This window comes from Numenius arquata, chromosome 1 (assembly GCF_964106895.1).
Source record: "Numenius arquata chromosome 1, bNumArq3.hap1.1, whole genome shotgun sequence".
NCBI lineage: Eukaryota > Metazoa > Chordata > Aves > Charadriiformes > Scolopacidae > Numenius > Numenius arquata.
In genome coordinates, this window is record NC_133576.1 from 137158624 (window position 1) to 137178909 (window position 20286).

A 20286-nucleotide genomic window follows, 5' to 3' on the forward strand; every position below is an offset into this window, starting at 1 on the left:
GGGGGGTGGAGGGGGGACACAGAGGCAGGGGAGCCCGGCGAAGATTTCTCCCCGCTTCTTTTATTATCATTTGTTTTATGGTTGCTTGCCCTGGGCCCAGCTGCAGTCAAAGCCCCATTGTGCCAAATAGTGTGTCCGTAGAGGGAGTCCTTTCCGTACAGAGCTTCTGGTCTCATCAGGGAAAAAAAAAAAAAAAAACAAACAAAAAACCAAGGATGAAGTGGCCTTTATGCTTAAATCAGAATAGTGGCCATGTCTGGAGCACTGCCTGGTGCTCTTTCCACCCAGCAATGCTACAATGGTTTTCTGTTTTGAGAAGGTGAGGAAAAAAATAGGAAAACTCCCAGTTTCCTTCTCTTCCCTGGTGGAAACAGCATAACTGGAAGAAAAAAAAAAAAATAAAAATGGGTAAACGTGGCTGCCAAAAATGTATCTGGATCTCAGGAGAAGAGTTTGCGTGAGGAACTCGTCCATCCTAGAAGGAAGCATCCGGCACAAAGAAGCTCTGCCTGGGCCCAAAACTGAGAAATATTTCAGTAGCGTTCTCTCCCAGCTCAGCTCTGGGCAAAATGATTTCTAGCTGTCCAGTTTACCGAGGGAAGCAGGACTGGGCTTCAGCTTGGACTGTGGTTCTCAAATAGGAAAACCCTTTTAATTATCTTCAAGGGCAAGGACTGGAAGTGTCCTCTGGCTGCATCCACAGACACCGTCCAACTCAGCACCCCGGCCCCTTCCCTGTGCTGCCTGTTGGTCTGCATCCATTCTTGATGGGTTGTGCTGGTTTTTGCCAGGATCTCAAACAGAGAGGACAAAGCAGATTTAATCTGTTGTTTTCCCATCGCCACCACTAGCAACTGGGCCATCAAGTCCAAGGGAGCGTGGGCGCCTTGAACACTGCTGACTTGCGAATCGTAGAATCATAGAATCATAGAATGGTTTGGGTTGGAAGGGACCTTAAAGATCATCAAGGTCCAACCCCCCTGCCATGGGCAGGGACAACTCCCAAGAGACCAGGTTGCTCAAAGCTCCATCCAGCCTGGCCTTGAACACCTCCAGGGATGGGGCAGCCACAGCTTCTCTGGGCAACCTGTTCCAGAGTCTCACCACCCTCACAGGAAAGAATTTCTTCCTAATATCTAATCTAAATCTCCCTTCTTCCAGTTTAAAACCCTTACTCCTCATCCTATCGCTCCACTTCCTGATAACTCTCTTCCCTTCTCTTTTTTTGAGTCTCTATTAAGGCATCAGAGCTCTGGTGCCCCCCCCCCCCATCTTTGCCAGAACATGGTAGTAAAGATCCTTCAAACTGTCTCATTATCTGATCAAAGCATCCTGTGCTACTCTTCCTCCCGCTCACGAGGAGCAGCCGGTGCTGCTGGAGCCGCTGTCTGTCACCCCAAGGAAAGGACCTTCTTGTGGTTTGGCTTCAATAGCGGTTGTTCTTGGCGGGGGGGGGGGGTGTCTTTGCTCTGTTCTTTTATGGAAGGTGGAAGGCTTGAAAAGACTCGAGTTCTTGAAAGGGGTGGTCTTTGATTTTTTTTTTTTTAACCTTGAAAATTCTTGATGAAATAAATAAATAAATAAATAAAAGCTGCTTCCATCTAGCTCTGCTGCAGGAACTGTTTCGTGAAGATAAAGTCAGGTCATATTGTTGTGGAGCTGGATCTCATGAGACCGAGCATTCGCTCAGAGTCGAAAAGCCGGCGTGTAGCAGCACAGCAGATTTTTAAAGCCTCCCCCACCCCACCCCAGCATGTTTCAGTTTATATTAACCTCAGCAGAGGGCATTTCCAAGGAATTAGTGCCTGGCTGGGGTAAGTAGCCCAAAACATTTCAGCCAGCTGGTCCTTAATCCCCAGGAAATGCCCTGCGTCTCCATCCATCCCTGCCCCTTCCACCGGCTCTGCCTGCAGCTCTCCCTTCTGCCAGTAGATGGCACAGCTCATTTAAATAAATTTGGAGCAGGCAGGAGGAGCAGCGGGCATTGCGGTTTCTTTCTTAGAAGTTCTGATTTTTCACAGATTTCGGTTTCAGCCAAGAGCAAGGGAGCACACTGAAAGTTGTGATTAAAAACCTCGGAGATTTCTGCTGGAGAAAGTGTAACTTTTTCGTGCCCCACTGCCCCCAGCACATTAAACACGCGGCACAGGGGCTTTTTCTTGGAAAAAATGCTTTTCTTTGTGCCCTACCCTTGTGAGAGGAATATGATTTCTTACATGGCATCTCTTAATTTCTCCCTTGCTACGCCTGCTAATTCTGCTGTTCCCCCTGCAGTGGCTCCCGCTGGCAGAGACGAATTCTCCGTGGCTTCATATAACTCCCTCATCGCGTTTTTCCAACACAAGGATGTGGTTTTCACAGTTTTCCGCCAAGGCTGCTTGGCTGTTAGCTCAGACTCCGGAGATTTACGCAGTCAGCTGGGGCCAGCCTGAGTTCAGTCCCCGCCGCCGGTTGGAGGAACAGCTTGAAGTTGGTAAAACTGTTAACGAACGTGCGAGCGCTGCCAAATCAGAGCCGCGTTCATGACATCCCTCGTCTTTAACTCCTAGAGGCACTGGGAGTAATATTTGTATTTCTGGCCAAATGCTTTAAATGGGGCCAGCATTATAAGGCATTGCAACGTTACATACATTGGATCATATGTAATCTGGCAACTCCGCGCCAGAATTAACTTGCTGTTCCCACCCTGAGCACAGCCACAGCGGAATTCGGGAGACACGTTCACGTGGAGAGTCTTTGTTTCAAGCGTTTTTCTGCACAGAGCTTATATTTCGCATTTGAAATGTCAACGTACTTAAGAATACAGAAAATGCAACCTGTTTCCCAGCCGAAAGTCCCAGCAATCTGAGCTACACGTGTCAGGTTTTTGCAATAGGCATCACCAAAGGTGTGAAAAAAAGAATTCGCGGGGGGTACTTCACGTTTTGGACACCGTTCAGATATGTCTTGTGCTATAATCAAGTCAGTAAATGTCATCCAGAGTAGGGGATGAGTGGAGAGAAAGGATAGTACAGCGAGGAAGGAGGGTGATAAACCAAAGGCTGCGACAGAAGATGTAGAATAATTCATTCCAACTCACGCGATGATAATTACGGAGCATTTCTTTAAACATCCGTCGCCCAAATGAAGTGTGCGTGGTGAGAGCTGTTAATATAAAAATGCGGACAGGGTTCTCTGCAACTGGTTTTCAAACTGATACCACTTTGCACTGGTGTCCGTAGGAGCGAATTCCTAACCCCTGAATCATTAACATACCCCATGGAACGGCTCTGCACGACACCTGCCTATTAATCGTGATGGTCTGCTCTCAATTGGGTCTTTATAAATCCCCAGTAGGTGACCGGCCTCCCTGAAACTGCTCGGGGTTTGGGGAAGATCTCTCAAGCGCAGGTCACCAGGACGCAGTTTTCCCGGCGAATGCGCAAAAGGAGAGTTTTCGGGCGAGACACTCGGCTCTCGTGCAGCGTAAATTGATCCGGCTCCAGTGCACTGAATAAGGCAATGCCGACTGGTGCCAGCGCAGAACGAGCCTCTCCGCCCCCCCCCTGCCCTCGGCTCCATTGGCAGAGATCACAGAATCACAGAATGATATGGGGTTGGAAAGGACCTCTAGAGATCATCTAGTCCAACCCCCCTGCCAAAAAAGGTCCACCCAGAGCAGGTTGCACAGGAACGTGTCCAGGTGAGGTTTGAATGTCTCCAGAGAAGGAGACTCCACCACCTCTCTGGGCAGCCTCTTCCAGGACTCTGCCACCCTCAAAGGAAGGAAGTTCCTCCTCATGTGTAGATGGAACTTCTTATGTTCAAGTTTGTGCCCATTTCCTCTTGTCCTGTCACTGGGCACCACGGAAGAAAGACTGGCCCCATCCTCTTGACACCCTCCTTTTAAGTATTTATAAGCATTGATCAGATCCCCCCCTCAGCCTTCTCTTCTCTAGATGGGGGAGCTGATGTGACCACGGCCATCATCTGCGCAGGGGATGCCCCGCACTTGACTAGGGATGAACCCCTTCCTTTGGGCAGTGAAAAGGTAGGATAATCATTTTTAGCCTTGGCATTCTGCTGGCAGAAAAAGCCAACGCAAGCTGTTGAAAAAATACATTCCTGACAAATAACAAGCTTGCTCTTTAAGGGGTTATTCCCCTCTCTTATGTATTCACAAAGACGATAAACAACATATGGCTTAACTGTGCTGTCCCCATCTCGAGAAGAGGTGCCGTGCCTACCTCCCGGAGGCACCGCGACTTGTAATTACGGCTCCGAAGTGGCGCAAGAGCCCCGCGCGAGCGGCGTTCTATAAAAGACTGTTGTTGCTTGACGTGCCGTAGAGCATCCAAGCCGGCGTGGAGCTGTTATTGCACCAGCTCCGGCACAAACACGTCAGGAGGGAACCGTCCCTGCCCAGGGAGGTTGGACGGGCCGGGAAGTTGAGGCAGGAATGACTGAATGTGCCCGAGCAGGTTTGGGGCAGAAGTGCTGTATAGAGGCAGGTCTCAGAAATCCATCCCCAGCAAACAACCCCCCCACAAGTTGTATTTCCCCAGTAAGCGGGCAGCGTGAGCGTGGGCTGGGAGGACTCGCCTTTTACGAGTGCCATGCCCAGATTTTTGGTTTTAAGGACGGAGCAAAAGGAGGGCTTAGAGCGTAATCCCACTCGCAGGGCTGCGGAGGGAAGTTTTTTTGCGCTGCCAGAGCTGGGGAGAGGATCAGGCTTTTCAATGTACGGTGCTTCTAGATCTGGAAGATGATAGTTAATCTCAGCCGGGGTATAGTACGCTGTAATACGAAACGCGGCTTGTCTGCGTGAGACTCCAGTGGCAGTCAAATCCCCTTTCAGTGGGCACAGCTCCATTATTTAAAAATCAATAATAAAATATGAAGCTTTTATCGATTCCCCTCAATTTTTTTTTTTTTTTATTATTTTTTTTTTTTCCATCCAGGAGGGTTTTTTTTTTTTTGCTATTGCTGGTGTTTGGCTGTTTCTTACTCAACCTCTTTGTTTTCCTATGGCATCTTCGTCTCACGCACAAGCCCCTGAGCGTGGCGGGGGGAAAGCTTGTATCTCCTTTTTGGGGTGAGAAGGGCCTTTTCCATCAAAAGAGGGGAAGGGTCCTGGGGTGATTAAACCTTATGGTGGAGGGGTTTGGGGGTGGGGGGGGGGGGGGGGGGCATGACTTTTTGATTAAGGCAGTGCCGGGCTACCGTGCAGATGACCTGCTGCGGTATGCGTAAAGTTCCTATATAGTGCTAAAGTGGGGGGTGTCAGGAAGGAGAGGCAGCCCCTCCCGGGTGGCGGGGAAGCCTCCCGGGGCCGAGCAGCCCCTCTTCCCCGTAGGGTTTGTATCTTTAAAGCAGGCTGGCGGGGCGGGAGGCGTGGTGAGCCGGGGAAGGAGCCAGTTTCCTGCTTTCCCCGCTCGCAGCCCGGCGGCGGCAGCGGCGGCGGGGGGGGAAAGGCGTTCCTCGTGTCCCCCCCCCCCCCCCCACCCTTCATCCATCCATCTCCCCACCCACCTACACATCCATCCACCCTTCCATCCCTCCATCCATCCACCCACCCACCGCCCTCCATGGGCCGGCGCTGCCGGCGCTGAGCGCCGGGGGAGGCAGCGCCCGGCCGCCGCGATGAGCGGCGGGGAGGTCGTGTGTTCGGGCTGGCTCCGAAAGTCACCGCCGGAGAAGAAGTTAAGGAGATACGTAAGTCTCAATCCACCCCATCTCGTCTCTAACCCGGGCTCTTCCCCCCCCCCCCCCCCCCCATTCTCCCTTCCTCCGGTAGCCGCCGCCCGCTCCGCTGCACCTGCAGCCGCCTCGCCCGGCGCCGCGGAGGCTGGGCAAGGCGGGGGGGGGGATGCCACTTGCCCTGGCCGGGAGGGGTTGGTGGTGGGTCCTCGCTGCTCGGGGAAAGGGGGGGTGGAAGCATCTCCGACCCCCCCCTCTTTTCCCCACCACCACCACCACCAACCCCCCCCTCCCGGGCTCGTCCCACGGCTGGAGCGGGACTCCGGTTTTGGGGCAGTTCTTGCTGCGCCCCGCGGTGGCCGGGCTCAGCCGGGACCTGCGACTGTCACACCCCCACCTTTGAAGTCGTGGGTTTTTTTTAGGGGGAGGTTAGCAATACCTTTGTCCCAGAGAGTAAAGGTGATAATGCATCTCGGATTCCCTCCCCCCCGCCCCCAACACCCCCATAACGGTCGCTTCCCCCCTCCCCGCTCACGGTTCCTATTAATCATTTAACGTCCGAAGCCTTTGAAGATAGCACCAGGAGCGCTTCGATAGCCCTTTGTGTCATTAGCGGCTGAGATCAAAACACTTCAAAGAAGTTGTAAAAAGAGGGTCCAAACGCCGGCTCTGTCACATTCCCCACTCATGGAAAGAAATAACTGTTCTTTGCGCCCTCCGCCTGACGGGCTCGCCGAGCTCTAAAGCTCAGAAACGCGGCAGCGTCGAGCTGCCACCCTATGACTCGGCACATCGCTCCCCGGGATGAAGCCGAGGTCCTGCTCCCTGACTCCAGTGACCGACTTCTGCCAGGCTCCAGGTGGCTGGGACGCAGCCTCCGGGAGTGAGCTGGATGTTTTCCCTTCCTAGGAGGGAATCGTCCTTTGGTCCCGTTGCTTTTGCCCGCGTGGATTTTGGGAATGGGAAGCAGAATAAGTGCAGCTGGTGTCTCCCCGGTGCCTGTTATCGATTGATGGAAGCATCACTGCCTACCCTTGAGAGGGAGGTCGATGTCTGTAGTGCCCTATCACGGGCCGGTGCAGGGCTGAAGGGGTATCCCATTTGTGAACTGGTGTTATTTGCCTTGTCCGAAATGGGTGCAGCCCCGTAGATATCAGTGATGCCGCATCCCTTTGCGTGCCTGGTCTCTCTTGGCAATCCTTTCCTTGCGTGCCTGATCCCCTTCAAGGGACAATCAGGTTGACTGCGGGATGGAGCTGCGAGGGAATACGGTTCTTTTCCTCCCTCTTCCCCCCTCTCCCCCCCCCAAAATGTACCGTGACAACGGTAAAACCGGGTGTTTACATGGGAAATATCAAACCCCTGATGTATGTAGGCAGGCTTTGGGGGAGCTGGGCAGAATGAGTTTGTGCATGCTGAACTGTGAAGGATGCTTTTAGCTTAATGGAGCAGAGCACCTTCCTCCCGCAGAAATCAACTAATTGCTGATCCTGAGTCACCAGTGGCCTTAACTCATCAAACATCGTTAGCTCCCCAGCGTCTCCCCCCCTCCCCGTGAAAGGGCACTCACGTCGCCTTCTGAATATCCAGCCTGTGCTCCGGCATTCCAGAGAGAGCTGAATAAATCTGCTAAATGCTCTACACGAGGGTGTGACACGCCGGCGGTTAGCGCTAATTATCGACGTGCATAAGAGTGCTTTTCATCCAGATAACATCCCAAAGTGCTTTGCAAGCCACCTATGTTTTCAAAACATCCTCATTCCCCCAAGAGGAAACGCGGCCGTGCTGAGATGTGCCCGGCCGTCCCACGCAGCCTCCGCGGGGCAGGAAGCCCTGCTCGGCAGATGTCACTCGAGGGGATCTCTGTGCCGGAGCGGTCCCGGCGCTGTGGTCAGTGGGACTTCCCTTCCAGTCACGCCGCTTTGCAGCGGCTTCCTGCATCGGTGGCTGGATTTGAAAATGTTGACCTTAACTGGTACTGTGCCTCGCTCGGTGGTGCCCCATTCCCTTGCTTTTTGATGCATTATTATTAATATAATAATATTTCTTTAAGTGCATCGTGCATCCAGGGCGTTGATGTGTTGGTCAAGTTGTTCTCTTGGAACGGGTTGCCCAGAGAAGCTGTGGCTGCCCCATCCCTGGAGGTGTTCAAGGCCAGGTTCGACGGGGCTTTGAGCAACCTGGTCTAGTGGAGGTGTCCCTGCCCATGGCAGGGGGGTTGGGACTTGATGATCTTCAAGATCCCTTCCAACCCAAACCATTCTATGATTCTCTTCGATAGTGGTTTCAAGCAGCTAAATGTGGTAGAGCCTGAGACTGATGGCTTTGCTCCCCTAAAACCTGCCTTCGTCTGCAACAAACCCACATGGTTGGACTTTGGTTTTCAGGCTCAAAAGGTGAGTTTTCAGCCACCAGGGTGTTACACCAGCTTTTGTACGGACTCAAAGGGAAGGCGCTGAGCTGCTGGCTTTGCCGCTTTCCTTATGCCTTCGGTTTATATTCTGCTTTGAGACCTCAAAGGAGGAATCTCAGGCTGCAGGATGCTGCTAATCGGGTTTGAAGTTCCTGCTCTGGCTGTATCGACACAGGGAAGATGATAGATTTATTTTTTCTTTGACAAGTGCCTTTCAAATGTACGTGTCTGCACATGGGTGTGTTGCTGCTGCTGTCCTTGAAATGCTGTGCTTTTATAAGCCTGGTTTTGTTTTGGTTTTACTTTTCAAGGAGATCCTTGGCAAGAGGGGAAGGTGGTAGATTTTCTTTCTAAATTCCATCCAGAGAAGTTGGGGAGGGGGGTTTTTTCTCCACCCCTGATCCACGCAGCGTTAATCTGCATTTACAGCAGTACCCGCTTGGTTTCATTTTAGAGGATTGTGTTTATGTGAGATTGTGGGATGTTTTATGTAGGACCTTTTTGTACAATGCCCTGGGAAATACTGGGGTCTGGAGTTTCTCTTCCGTTGGGTGACATTCATCTGATCAAACAATGACTGTTTCGAGGTTGAGACGAATTGTGCCTCTTTTCTGCCGCATAACTGGGGACAGGGGTTCATGTAGAGCCTAGGGAATTTGCCCATGATCTCAGATGAGGTCTATAGATGCTACTGTAATACTGATAATGAAAGGTAACCAAACAATCAAAGGTCAAAAGTAATGGAGAAATCAAAATACACCTTCTGCCTCCAAGCTCCAATGTCTTCTTGCTTGATTTTTTTTTTATTTTATTTTTTTTCCAGACAAACACTTTTTTACCTTCAATGAGTCACAGAACGGTTTAGGTTGGAAGGGACCTTTAAAGGCCATCTAGTCCAACCCCCCTGCATTGAGCAGGGACATCTTCCACTAGATGAGGTTGCTCAGAGCCCTGTCCAACCTGACCTGGAATGTTTCCAGGGATGGGGCATCTCCCTCCTCTCTGGGCAACCTGGGCTACTTGGGGCAGCACCTTCATTGTGAAAAATTTCTTCCTTAAATTTAGTCTAAGTCTCCCCTCTTTTAGTTTAAAATCATTGCCCTTCATCCTATCGTAACAGGTCCCCACCTTCTCCCCTTCTGACTTTCATGCATGGAAGGGTCTCCTTGTACACAGCCACAAAGCACAGAGCTGTCCTTTAATTATCCTCCTGGTTCCTCCTTAAAACAACCATGAAAAAAAAAAAAAAAATAAAAAAAACCCCTCCAATCCCTAAACAAAACCCTTGGCTTCAGTTGTGTGACCGAGGAGCCGAGACCAGCGCGTGTTGTGCCGGTCTGTACTGACTCACTGTCTCCTGGTGCTCTCCCACTGGACGTGCGTGTCTGTTGTCTCTTGAGTTAGACGTGGGTTTAGAGTGGTGTTTTGTGTCTCTCCGCCGCCTGGCACGATGGGCTTCGGGGGTGGGCTCTCTGGCGGAAAAGCAATGTATAAAAAAAAATAATTGCTGTCGTGGTAGAGGAGCTCTTAGCTTCCCATCATTACATCAGCGAGCTTTGCCTGCTTCTTTATGTACCGTGAAGTCAGAGCATTTTTCTGTCTGGCTGAGATGTATGTCTACGATTCTGACTAAAACAAAAGCTTCTCCTCTTGGATTGGCTTAAAATCCTTTACTGCTTCCCCCCGCCCCCCCCCCCCCCCGCTGGTTTAAGTCGGGGGAGAGTTTGGCTTTGTGCATCAGTGGTCGTTTTTTACATCAAGCAGAAGCAGTTTTATCAAAGTCATCGGAAGACATGCTCCTCTCCTATGGGGTGAGCAGAAGAGTTTAAGGGGGGTATGACAGAATCACAGAATGCTATGGGGTTGGAAGGGACCTCTGGAGATCATCTAGTCCAACCCCCCTGCCAGAGCAGGTCCACCCAGAGCAGGTTGCACAGGAACTTGTCCAGGCGGGTTTGGAATGTCTCCAGGGAAGGAGACTCCACCACCTCTCTGGGCAGCCTCTTCCAGGGCTCTGCCACCGTCACAGGAAAGAAGTTCCTCCTCATGTTTAGATGGAACTTCTTATGTTCAAGTTTGTGCCTGTTAACCTCTTGTCCTGAAGGTAACAGGCTGATTTACTGATCGCAGCCGTATTCCTAGGGGTGACTCCCTGATAAAGAGTTTCTTTTGGTCCCTGAAGTAGGGGAGTCCCTCATATCCCACCTGAAGATGCACAGCAAGGATATCCTTGTTAAATGAGGACATAGGATGTGGGCTGAAGTAGGATCACCAGAGCAGAGAAGTATTAGACTGCTCAGAACATTGGGATACCGGGTGAGGTTTGGTACGGTGCTAATCAGGATGAAATTTTAGAGCAGGGAGAGAAGAAAGGAGATCCCCTTAACTCTGCAGCAAACCAGAAAGAAATGGATATTAAGCAAAGTGATCTCTTTTTCTCTTATCTATAAGGAGTTTTAATGGGTAGCTCTCATCTTCAGCTGTGCCATGCCCGATTCGGGATGCTCCCCTCTACCCAATGTAGGAAACAGTTGCAGAAACTCCAGAGAAAAGCACCGAAAAATGAGCAGAAGCCGAGAAAATGTGGAAAGACTGAAGGAAATGAGGTTGTTTAGTCTAGGGATGAGAGGAGAAATAACAGTCCTCGAGCATGTCAAAGGTAGCTGTGAAGGGGAAGGGAGTAAACTTCTCCATGGCCAGCGGTGGGAGGCCAAGAAGTGCTGAGCTCAAGCTGCAGCCAGGGAAGCAAGTGTTAGGAAAAACTTCCTAACCTCTGGAACCAGATGGTTTGGGATGGGCTTAGAGTCTCCGTTGGTGGAAGTTTCGATAGGCAGGTTGGCCAAACTATGCTTCAGGAGAGCTGATCCTGTTTTGAGGTAGTGGAATAAATTTGACAAATTCTCCAAAAATCCCTTCCAGGGCTGGTTTAGGTGAATTTATGGATTTTGAGCCTGAACTTGGGAGGGATAGCAAAGAGGCTTTAGGGCACAAATCGTGTCACCTAGATCTGCTGGTGGGACTCAGGGAAGTCCTCTGACCCAGTGCAAACAAGTTTTCTGCAGAAAGTTTTGACAGTCCTGAACTCCATGACTATGCATCTTATTCCATCTGTCAAGCTGCCTTGCTGCACCCTGCTCCTCCCATGTAATCTCCAGGCTTGGTTCAAAAAGACCATCAGGTGTCTTTGTTGTCACCTGCCCCATGATTCAGAGGAGGGATGAAGGCTTACTCCACTGGAGAAGGTTTTTCAGGTCATGGGTGCATTTTGTTTGCAAGAGCAGTGCCCACACGCGGTCCTGCAGCACCACCTCTCTTGTGCAACACTGCACGAAGGTCACGCTCCACAACTTGTTTCTCTGCTGCATCATTGCTGATGAGTCAAAACACACAACCTTCTCTCAGGGTCATTTTGCTTGGGTTTGGGGTTGCGTTCCCTTGCCTACTGTAGCATTCATTGTCTAGGGGCAGTCAGATGGGGAGGCGTATTGCCGTCATGATACTCTACTCTTGATATAGTAACTTGCAGCTACTGGAAGGATGGTTAAGGGGATGATGGAGTCAAACTCTTCTCAGTTTTAGCAGGTGGCAAAATAAGGGGCAACAACCGCAACCCAATTTTGGAGGCTCAGTTTGGGTCTTGGGGAAGCTCCTCCAGTAGGAGGGTCGTGGTGTAGAGGAGCAGGTTCCCACAGGGGCTGCAGGGCCTCAGTCTTGAGAGGTTTTCAAGACTTGGCTAGAGAAAATCCCAGCTGACCTGATCTAGTCACACCTCAAATGCAAGGTTGGACTAGAGACCTCCTCAGATACCTTCAACCCAACGTTTCTGATACCTTGGTGGCATAGTGCAGCGTGGATCCACCAATCTAGGAAGCAATATAGCTGCTTTAGCCCAGCTCTTGCTGCAGGTGGATAGTCCTTGTTTTGTTTTCTACCAACACAATGAACCCATGAGAAGTGCTGTTCTAGGGCATTTCCTCAGCTGCTGAAACTCAAGCTGGTTTGGTCAGGGCTAACTTGAGGCATTGCATTGGCCCAGGTGGACATACCCGTAGAGGTGAGGAGCCCGTGTGTTCTGTGGGGAGTGAAACTGGTGTATTTTCCTGGTGCTTTGGCTTTGCTTAAGACAGCCTGAGTGAATCTTTGGCTGGCTGTCGTGACTTCAGAGCTGGCCGATGGTCCTGGCAAAGTCCACGGCAGATGTAAAAGATCGATGGTGGCAAAGCACAGGTTGAACTTAAGAAAGACAAACAATACTTAAGGAAAGCGTAACAGGAAACTGTCTTCATTTCTCTTTGGAAGAGAGCAGAAGTGATACTGAAACACTTTTTTTTTTTTTTTCTGTCTTTTTCTTTTAGCAAGTGTCAGATGCAAGAGGTGATGTAATAGTGTTTACCAGACTGAAGCACATAATTTATAGTAGTGACTCAAATGCAGAGAAAGTATTATTTATTTGGATTATGGTAGCAGCTGAAGAGACTGGGATTGGGGCTCGATGCGCTGGGTGTTTGGTGAGACCACATCTGCCCTGAAGGGTTTGGTCGGGTGGGGAAACCGAGGCACGGAGCAAGTCAGTGGTTTGGCTGCACTTGTGCTCGGGGTCATTCCCACAGCTGGGAACTTGGCTTGGCTTTATCGCTTCTACCTGAGCCAGGGGTTTCTGAGCTGCTCCCCGGCTGCTGGGGAAGCCTGATGCTACGGAAAGGGATTGCAACTGGTCCATGGGAGTACGTAGTACTTCTAGCAGGGATTTAGACAGCGAGAGTGCCAAGGTCATCTGGGGGCTCTCTGAGATGAGTTGATCCAGAAGATTTGGAAATTACTGCTTTTAATGTAAACTGCCCTTCCTTTCAGCGCTCCTGTCAAGTCTTTAAAGTCTCACTTCCTTATCATAAGGCTTAGGTGGATCTTACAGCACCTAAGAGTGGTGGCGAAGCGTGTTTATCCCTATCTCGGGAGACGGGAGAAATGAGGAAGAGAGACTTTGATTTACTTCAGGGTGCACGGAGAGCAGCAACAGAGCTGAGAGAGGTTTCTGAACTGCTGTCGTTGCTGTTCTGCGTGGCCTCTCCTTCACATCTTAGCCCTTCTCCGTGGGAGAGACCCATCCTGCCAAGGATATGGCCAAAAGAGGTTAAAGCCAGGATCAACAACATGCAAATGCTTATTATCCCCACACCATCCTTTGGCTGGGTAATTTTATGGAATTTTAATTGCGGCACACCTAGGCATATCGTTTGGCCAAGAGGTGTCGTGTAAATACAGGCTGATTTGATTTCCTCATCCGGAGCTGCAAGCGGGAAGCCTGGCTCTGCCACCAGGGCTGTTGAGAGCCTGGCTCATGCCACCAGCATCTGGCTCCGGAGAGGCTCCCAAAGCTGCTGAGCATCCAGAAAGTCTCCTGGAGCATCCTGGACCTCTGCTATGGGTCACTGAGCAGCACCTACAGCAGCACTCCTCATGCGGGTGAATAAGCCAGGAGCAGACCTGCCCTCCGAGGTTTCATTTGGTGTCTCCACATTCTAGCGGTGGCTCTTGTAATTCTGTTCAAATAACGAAAATAGCTTGAGAAGGGGAAAATCTTCATTCTTGCTTGTACATCAGATGACGGGTTCATGAGAGGCAGGTCCTGCTTGACAAACCTGATCTCCTTCTATGATAAAGTGACCCGCTTGGTGGATGAGGGAAAGGCTGTGGATGTTGTTTACCTGGACTTTAGCGAGGCCTTTGATACAGTCTCCCACAGTATCCTCCTGGAGAAACTGCCTGCCCATGGCTTGGATGGGAGTACTCTCCACTGGGTTAAAAACTGGCTGGAGGGCCAGGCTCAGAGAGTGGTGGTGAATGGAGTTAAATCCAGTTGGCGGCCGGTCACGAGTGGTGTCCCACAGGGCTCGGTAGTGGGGGCAGTTCACTTTAACATCTTTAAAATGATCTGGACGAGGGGATTGAGTGCACCCTCAGTAAGTTTGCAGATGACACCAAGTTGGGTGGGAGTGTCGACCTGCTGGAGGGTAGAAAGGCTTTGCAGAGGGATCTGGACAGGCTGGATCGATGGGCTGAGACCAACGGGATGAGTTTCAATAAGGCCAAGTGCCGGGTCCTGCACTTGGGTCACACCAAGCCCATGCAGCGCTACAGGCTTGGGGCAGAGTGGCTGGAGCTGCCTGGCAGAAAAGGACCTGGGGGTGTTGGTCGACTGTCGGCTGAACATGAGCCAGCAGTGTGCCCAGGTAGCCAAGAAGGCCACCAGCAACCTGGCCTGTATCAGGAACAGCGTGGTGAATAGGACTCAAGAGGTGATCGTCCCCCTGTACTGGGCACTGGTGAGGCCCCACCTCAAGTGCTGTGTCCAGTTTTGGGCCCCTTACCACAAAAAAGACATTGAGGTGCTGGAGCGGGTCCAGAGAAGGGCAATGGAGCTGGTGAGGTTCTGGAGAACAAGTCTTGTGAGGAGCAGCTGAGGGAGCTGGGGTTGTTCAGCCTGAAGAAAAGGAGGCTGAGGGGAGACCTTGCTCTCTACAATCCCTGAAAGGAGGGTGTAGGGAGGCAGGGGTCGGTCTCTTCTCCCAAGTCACAGGTGACAGGACAAGAGGAAATGGCCTCAAGTTGCACCAGGGGAGGTTCAGGTTGGATACTAGGAAGAATTTTTACACTGCAAGGGTTATCAAGCCTTGAAATGGGCTGCCCAGGGAAGTGGTTGAAGCACCATCCCTGGAGGTGTTCAAAAGATGGGTTGACGCGGTGCTGGGGGACATGGTTTAGTGATGTTTTTTTCATCAGAGTTAGGTTGATGGTTGGACTAGATGATCTTGAAGGTCCCTTCCAACCTAGACGATTCTATGATTCTATCTCTGTGCCTTATCTCTGGTCCTTCCCCAGCACGCAGCGCTGCGGGCTCGAAAGGAGCTGAACAGGGAAAGGCTGGGTTGGGTTTTTGTTTGCCTTTTCCAGTCTCTCATCCCAACCGAGAAATCATTGGTGTTAGAAATTACTTGTTTACACCCTTGCACATCACTGTGTTAATAACCCACCGTGGCTGGATGCTTTTAGGCACAAGCTTTCAGAGTTGCTGGCCTGGAAATGCGGGGGCAAAGCGGTCCAGGTCTGACACTTGCAGAGGGATGGGCGGGTTTGCTCCTCCTTAGGCTTTTTTCAGCCTGAATCTGGAGAAACGGGATCAGCACCCGGACACCTCGGTGCCAAGCGAAACCAGCTTTGCGCTGATCGCGGGTTAAACCAGCAGCAAACTGGCGGGAGGCGGTCAGTGAAGAGCATCTCCTTTCTTATTCATGATGAGCCACAGAAAAGGCCAGTATTCAGCACGTGAAATCACAGAGATCAGAGCCCAGACCTCAAGAAGCCACGCTGACCGTGTGCGTGCCTCCAGGCGACCACGCTGGCACCTAAGGTATCCCTGCAACCACCTGGTTTTATAAGGTATGAAGAGGAATTCCTCAAGGTCAGTGTGCAAACCTGCCCGCGCGCATGTCATCAATCACATCTAGCCATACAGTAATTTAAACATGTGCTGTGTTTAAATTAAAAAGAAAGAAAGAAAGAAAGAAAGATCAGGTCCAAAAAAAAAAAAGCTCATCAAAAAGTCTGGAGCTTGCAAGCTGTGCCTTTAAATAACAGGAGGAAAATATGAGGGCTGGAAGCATATGTTTCTTGCTGTGTAAGATAGCCAGCGGTGTCTGTTTCTCCAATGAATCTGGAATAATTTGATGCCAGCAACCTGGGGGGGCGATTGCATCTCTGGATTTAGTCTTTTCGTATGCAGTTCCCTTTTTTTTTTGTTTTTCCTGAGCTCTTGCGCAGTTTTCCTGGAGAAGGTTAGGATCTGGGAAATCTTGCATCAGTCTGGTTGTCTGCATTACACTAATACCTAGAAATGAACTTCTCCGTCCAAATGTGAATATTCTCACCCCAAAACGATGCCTGTTCAGGATGGGAGGTTCACTCTTGGGCCAGAAATAGGGACATTTTTATTAATAGTTGAAATCTGGCTTTGAGGCAGGACCAGTCGAGAAGAGCTCTTAGACATTTCTGTATTAAGCGTTCAAATTGCTTCCTCCTTTCCGTTGCTTGGAAAGCTTTTCCATCTCTGCCTACTCTGGACTCTTCTTCACGTGGCCTGAATTTTTAAATCCTGTTTGTTTGGTCTCTTTTTCCTGTAATCTATTGACAGAAATATCTTCTGGTTGTTGTTTGTTTTTTTTTTTCTTAATTATTTATTTGGCTTCCCAACGCCTTTTGGCCACGTCCAAAATATTTCCATCGTGTCTCCTGGATCTGAGATGCTGCCCTAATAGCATCTCAGTACTTGTTATGCATCCTATTCCATTAAAACCTGGTATTTTCCAAAGGCGTTTGCTTTGGAAGGCATTTAGACATCTCTTTGGTGGAGTTCCAGCTCCCGCATCCATATGGCAAGATGGAAATAACATTTTGAGTCAAAGATTTGTGGTCTTTTGAATTGTGTAGATGTTCAGCGATTAAGTTTTGCTGGTGATTGCAGCTGCTGCCTTGCCCGTCCAGGTTCCTCGCTGACCTTCTGAACATCCCCGTGGACTTTCCTGTGGCTGCCAAAGGACGCGAGTTGTCTTGCTAAACAAAATCCTTGGCCATTTAACGTAATACCCGAACGGGGATTACGTCTCGTTTCCAGAACTGATTAGTAAACCTTCCTTTCCCTTTTCTGGTGACTTTGGGGTGTTTTCAAAATTTTCAGCTTCCAAGAGCTGTGTGATACATACGCTGTAGGCCTTGGCACTGTGTGCTGCTGTTGAACCGAGTGATACATATGTTTGTCTGCGTTTTTTTTTATCTTCTAGTAACGTCAGTAATCATGCTAAATGGGGTTATTAGTCATTGCTACTGATCTGTTCTGCAGATCTTCATCCATGTACATATTTAAGCATCTTTTGGGGTTCTTTGTTGTCTCTTTGTAGGGGAGTAATGTGGGTTTTGACTGCTCCCTGGATGCTCTTGGCTTGAAATAGTGCCCCACGGGAAAGGGGAGATTGGCGTGTGTAATTCAGCTCAGGGTTTCGGTCCTCCTCGGTTGCCTCTGCCTTGCAAAGTCCCACTCACCACCCCTACAGAGGCCACCTTGGCACCTCCGGATCTCCATCCTTCTCACGCTGCTTCCACGCAGGTGCCGTGCTTGAGATCCATCCAGCCCAGGAAGGGGCAAACACAATAAATGCCCCCTTCTGGCTTATTGACAGCAGAAAACAGCCGCTTGGCTTCCATGCCATCAACACCAACGCAGCTCCTTTGACTCTGGCTCTCTGCGTTGTTCCTCAATAACTCCCTCCAGATAGGAACCTCCCAGGAAAACCTCATTTGCTTTGACCCAAGAAGAATCGATGACTCGAGGCTTGTGTTCTCCCTTCCTCCCTCCCTCCCTCCCTCCCTCTCGCCTTCCCTGCCTCCCTCGCCCACTCTCCGCAGCACGTAACGTCAGAGGGTAGTTTCCAGCGGGTCGATGGGGAATAGAAGGGCTCATTGTTTTGGGGGTCAGGGCTCAGAGCTGGGGTGGCAGGAGAGAGGGGAGCGGAGCTGGTGGCTGAGCCCCGCTGCTACCCCCAACCCGGTCTTACCTTATCCATAGTGGATATCCATGCAGACAGCGAGCAATCCGTGATTGTCGGAGGCTTAAAGCCTCTGAAGGAGGGGAATAAATAAAATAAATGAAAGAAAAAGGAAAAAAAGAAGAAGAAAGGCAGAAGAGATGGGATGTGGGGAGTGACAGGGAGTGTATGGCGTTCTCCTGGCCGTGCCAAGGGGAAGGAGATGCTGAGAAATGATGCAGGCTGGCCCCTGCAGGAGGCCAGAAATTGGGGACTGAGGTTTGGACCTAGCCTTGACCATATAGATCTCTCTCCGAGGCCTCTGCGTGCATGGAGTGAGGCAGGACAGGGAGCGGGGAGTTTTCCTGCCAGCGATCAGGACTTTATCCTGCAGCAATGCGTGTGTGGGTGGACCCCTGACACCAGAGTCTTCAGAGAAGGGTGACGAGAGTGATTAGGAGCCTGGGAAAGCTTTACGTGACAGGCCTCCGACACGGCAAGGGACAGCCACCTTCCAAAGAAAGTAAATGAGAAAGTGCCCTGATAAAAGCCCACGGGGCTGCCCCCTCCATGCAGGGGAAGGGGGCAGCATTTTAGCTTGGCTTGTGGGACTTCTTATGGGAGCACCTCAGGGTCCTTCTGCCTGGAGGTGGCCCGAAGTGTTTGGCACATCAGCAAAGAGAGGGAGGGTCCCACCCCATCACCTGAACCCAGTCTTGGAGAGGCAAGATTTGCACTCGGGAGAGGGCATCAGACGTTTCTGATCCCTCAGCATCAAACATAGAAGGGGAGATGGTCACAGATGTTAAAGCCTGTAAGATCTTTTTGTTTCTTCATCCTTCAGCCTCCGCTATAGATGTGCGAGGGGGGAGAAACATGCCTCCTCCTACTGAGTCTGAATTTGCACCTTTTAAAGGAGGTGAGACGTGAGTAATGCGAAAGTCTGCAATGGTGGAAGTTGATACCATGAAGAAAACACTGGAAAGGAACAAATTTGATGTTTTGAGGCTTAAACCAGTCAAACAGCTGAGGATAGGTCTGCGAGTGATGGGGCTCCCTCCACCTGCCTTTTCAGAGAGTTTCCACCTGCAACGGGGTGTGCTTTGGTCCGACTAGCTACATCCATCACCATACCCATGGGCTTGCTCCCAGAGCCGCCTTTTGAGCTCTTGCCCTGCAAAGTTAACTCCAGGGAGGGCCTGAAAGGATCAGGCCGTTGCCTCAAACGCTTGCAAAACACGTTGGTTGAGGCTTCGACTGGGAATCAATCAATACGCTCTTTTTAGCATCAAATCAGTACAGCCAGCTGGTGTGCAGACGGGCTGATGTATCATGTGCTGTCACAGGGAGGTGTGCCGAGGAGCGAGGTTTGAAGATGGAGTCATGTGTAGAGAAGAAGGTTGTCTTCAGGGGTGGTTTTTTTTTGTTTTAATACTGAAGACGCTTCACATGCAGCCGAAGGCAGGGCGTCTTCCAAATTGGTGTTGTGGATGGTGGTGCTTCAAAGAATGCTCTACGCTCCATAGGTTGTGTTAGTGGGACTAAAAAATGAGTGTTTGCCTTGGGGCAGATGGAAACTGGACCTCATGCATTGGTCTGGGTTGGAACTGAAAGAGGGACATCAAGCAAAATCTATCCTGGGCTACACGTAGGAGATTTATGAGGCTTTTTGTATGAGTTTTTAGTTAACTAGGGCGTTTGATTAAAATATTCCATTTGTGATGTTTCTCTGGCCATCCTGTTTCTTGGAAATGTCTGCTGTGAGCCACTCAATGCTGTTAAATGCTGCCATTAAGACTAGGTGGGGTGAAGCGTGGACCTGCTGCTCTGATGCTCTTGTAATCTCAGATAGGATCGAGTTGTTGAGTACCACTTGGGGATGAGAAGCTTCAAGATTTGCATTTGTAATTAAGAATAAGAGCTTTTAAAGTCTATTCTTTGCATTTCTTTGTACCTGATGCCTCCCACTAACCAACCGTAGCTCAGGTTGTGGAGGAAGGTGAGAAGCCAGAACGACGTGTTTGGGGTTTACGCGCTCCCCTCTGCTGCGTGCATTACTGCTGAATCAGCTGTAATTTAGGCAAGGTTTAACCTTCTTTTTTCACTGTGGAAGGGCCTGGTCAAAACCTTGGAGTTGTTTCCTTGAGAGCACGGGAGAGTTTTGGCTAATTATGTATATTTAAAAAATAAAATAAAAATATCAGTTTGCTAGAAAACCAGACACCAAAGCATGATCAGAAACGCAGCTGCAGTGCTCTCCAAGTTGTATCTCAGATGTCCATTCCTTGGATATTCCTGGATATTATCATATCTGCTTCTCCCATTTTCCCACCATTATCCTCTTCCACCCAAAGCCCAGAGGTGTGGGCTGGCCTTGGGTTCATTTTCTTTCCCCCAAGCTTTGCTCTTTGCACTTTCAACTCTCTCACTAATACTTATCCACCTACCCTGAATATTACAGGGTCTTGGCGTTATAGCACCGAGGTGGGTTGCAAACACAAGGGATTTTAGACTTGCCCTTCCTAACAGAGCGAAGAGTTGGTGCCAGGGATTGGGACACACAATGGGTTTCCAGCCTTTCCACCCTTGTGCTGCCAGGTTGCTTCCTGGACTCTTGGC

The 20286-nt window shown here is 50.3% G+C and overlaps 1 protein-coding gene across 1 annotated transcript in view; it reads left to right on the forward strand.

The window, feature by feature from the left end:
- Positions 1-5580: 5580 nt before the first annotated feature.
- Positions 5581-20286, forward strand: part of GAB2 (GRB2 associated binding protein 2) — a 99333-nt gene continuing 84627 nt past the window's right edge. The window contains exon 1 of the mRNA XM_074149260.1: positions 5581-5694. Coding sequence (XP_074005361.1) covers positions 5623-5694 — 72 coding nt within the window. The 5' untranslated portion in view covers positions 5581-5622. The remainder of the gene's footprint in view (positions 5695-20286) is intronic.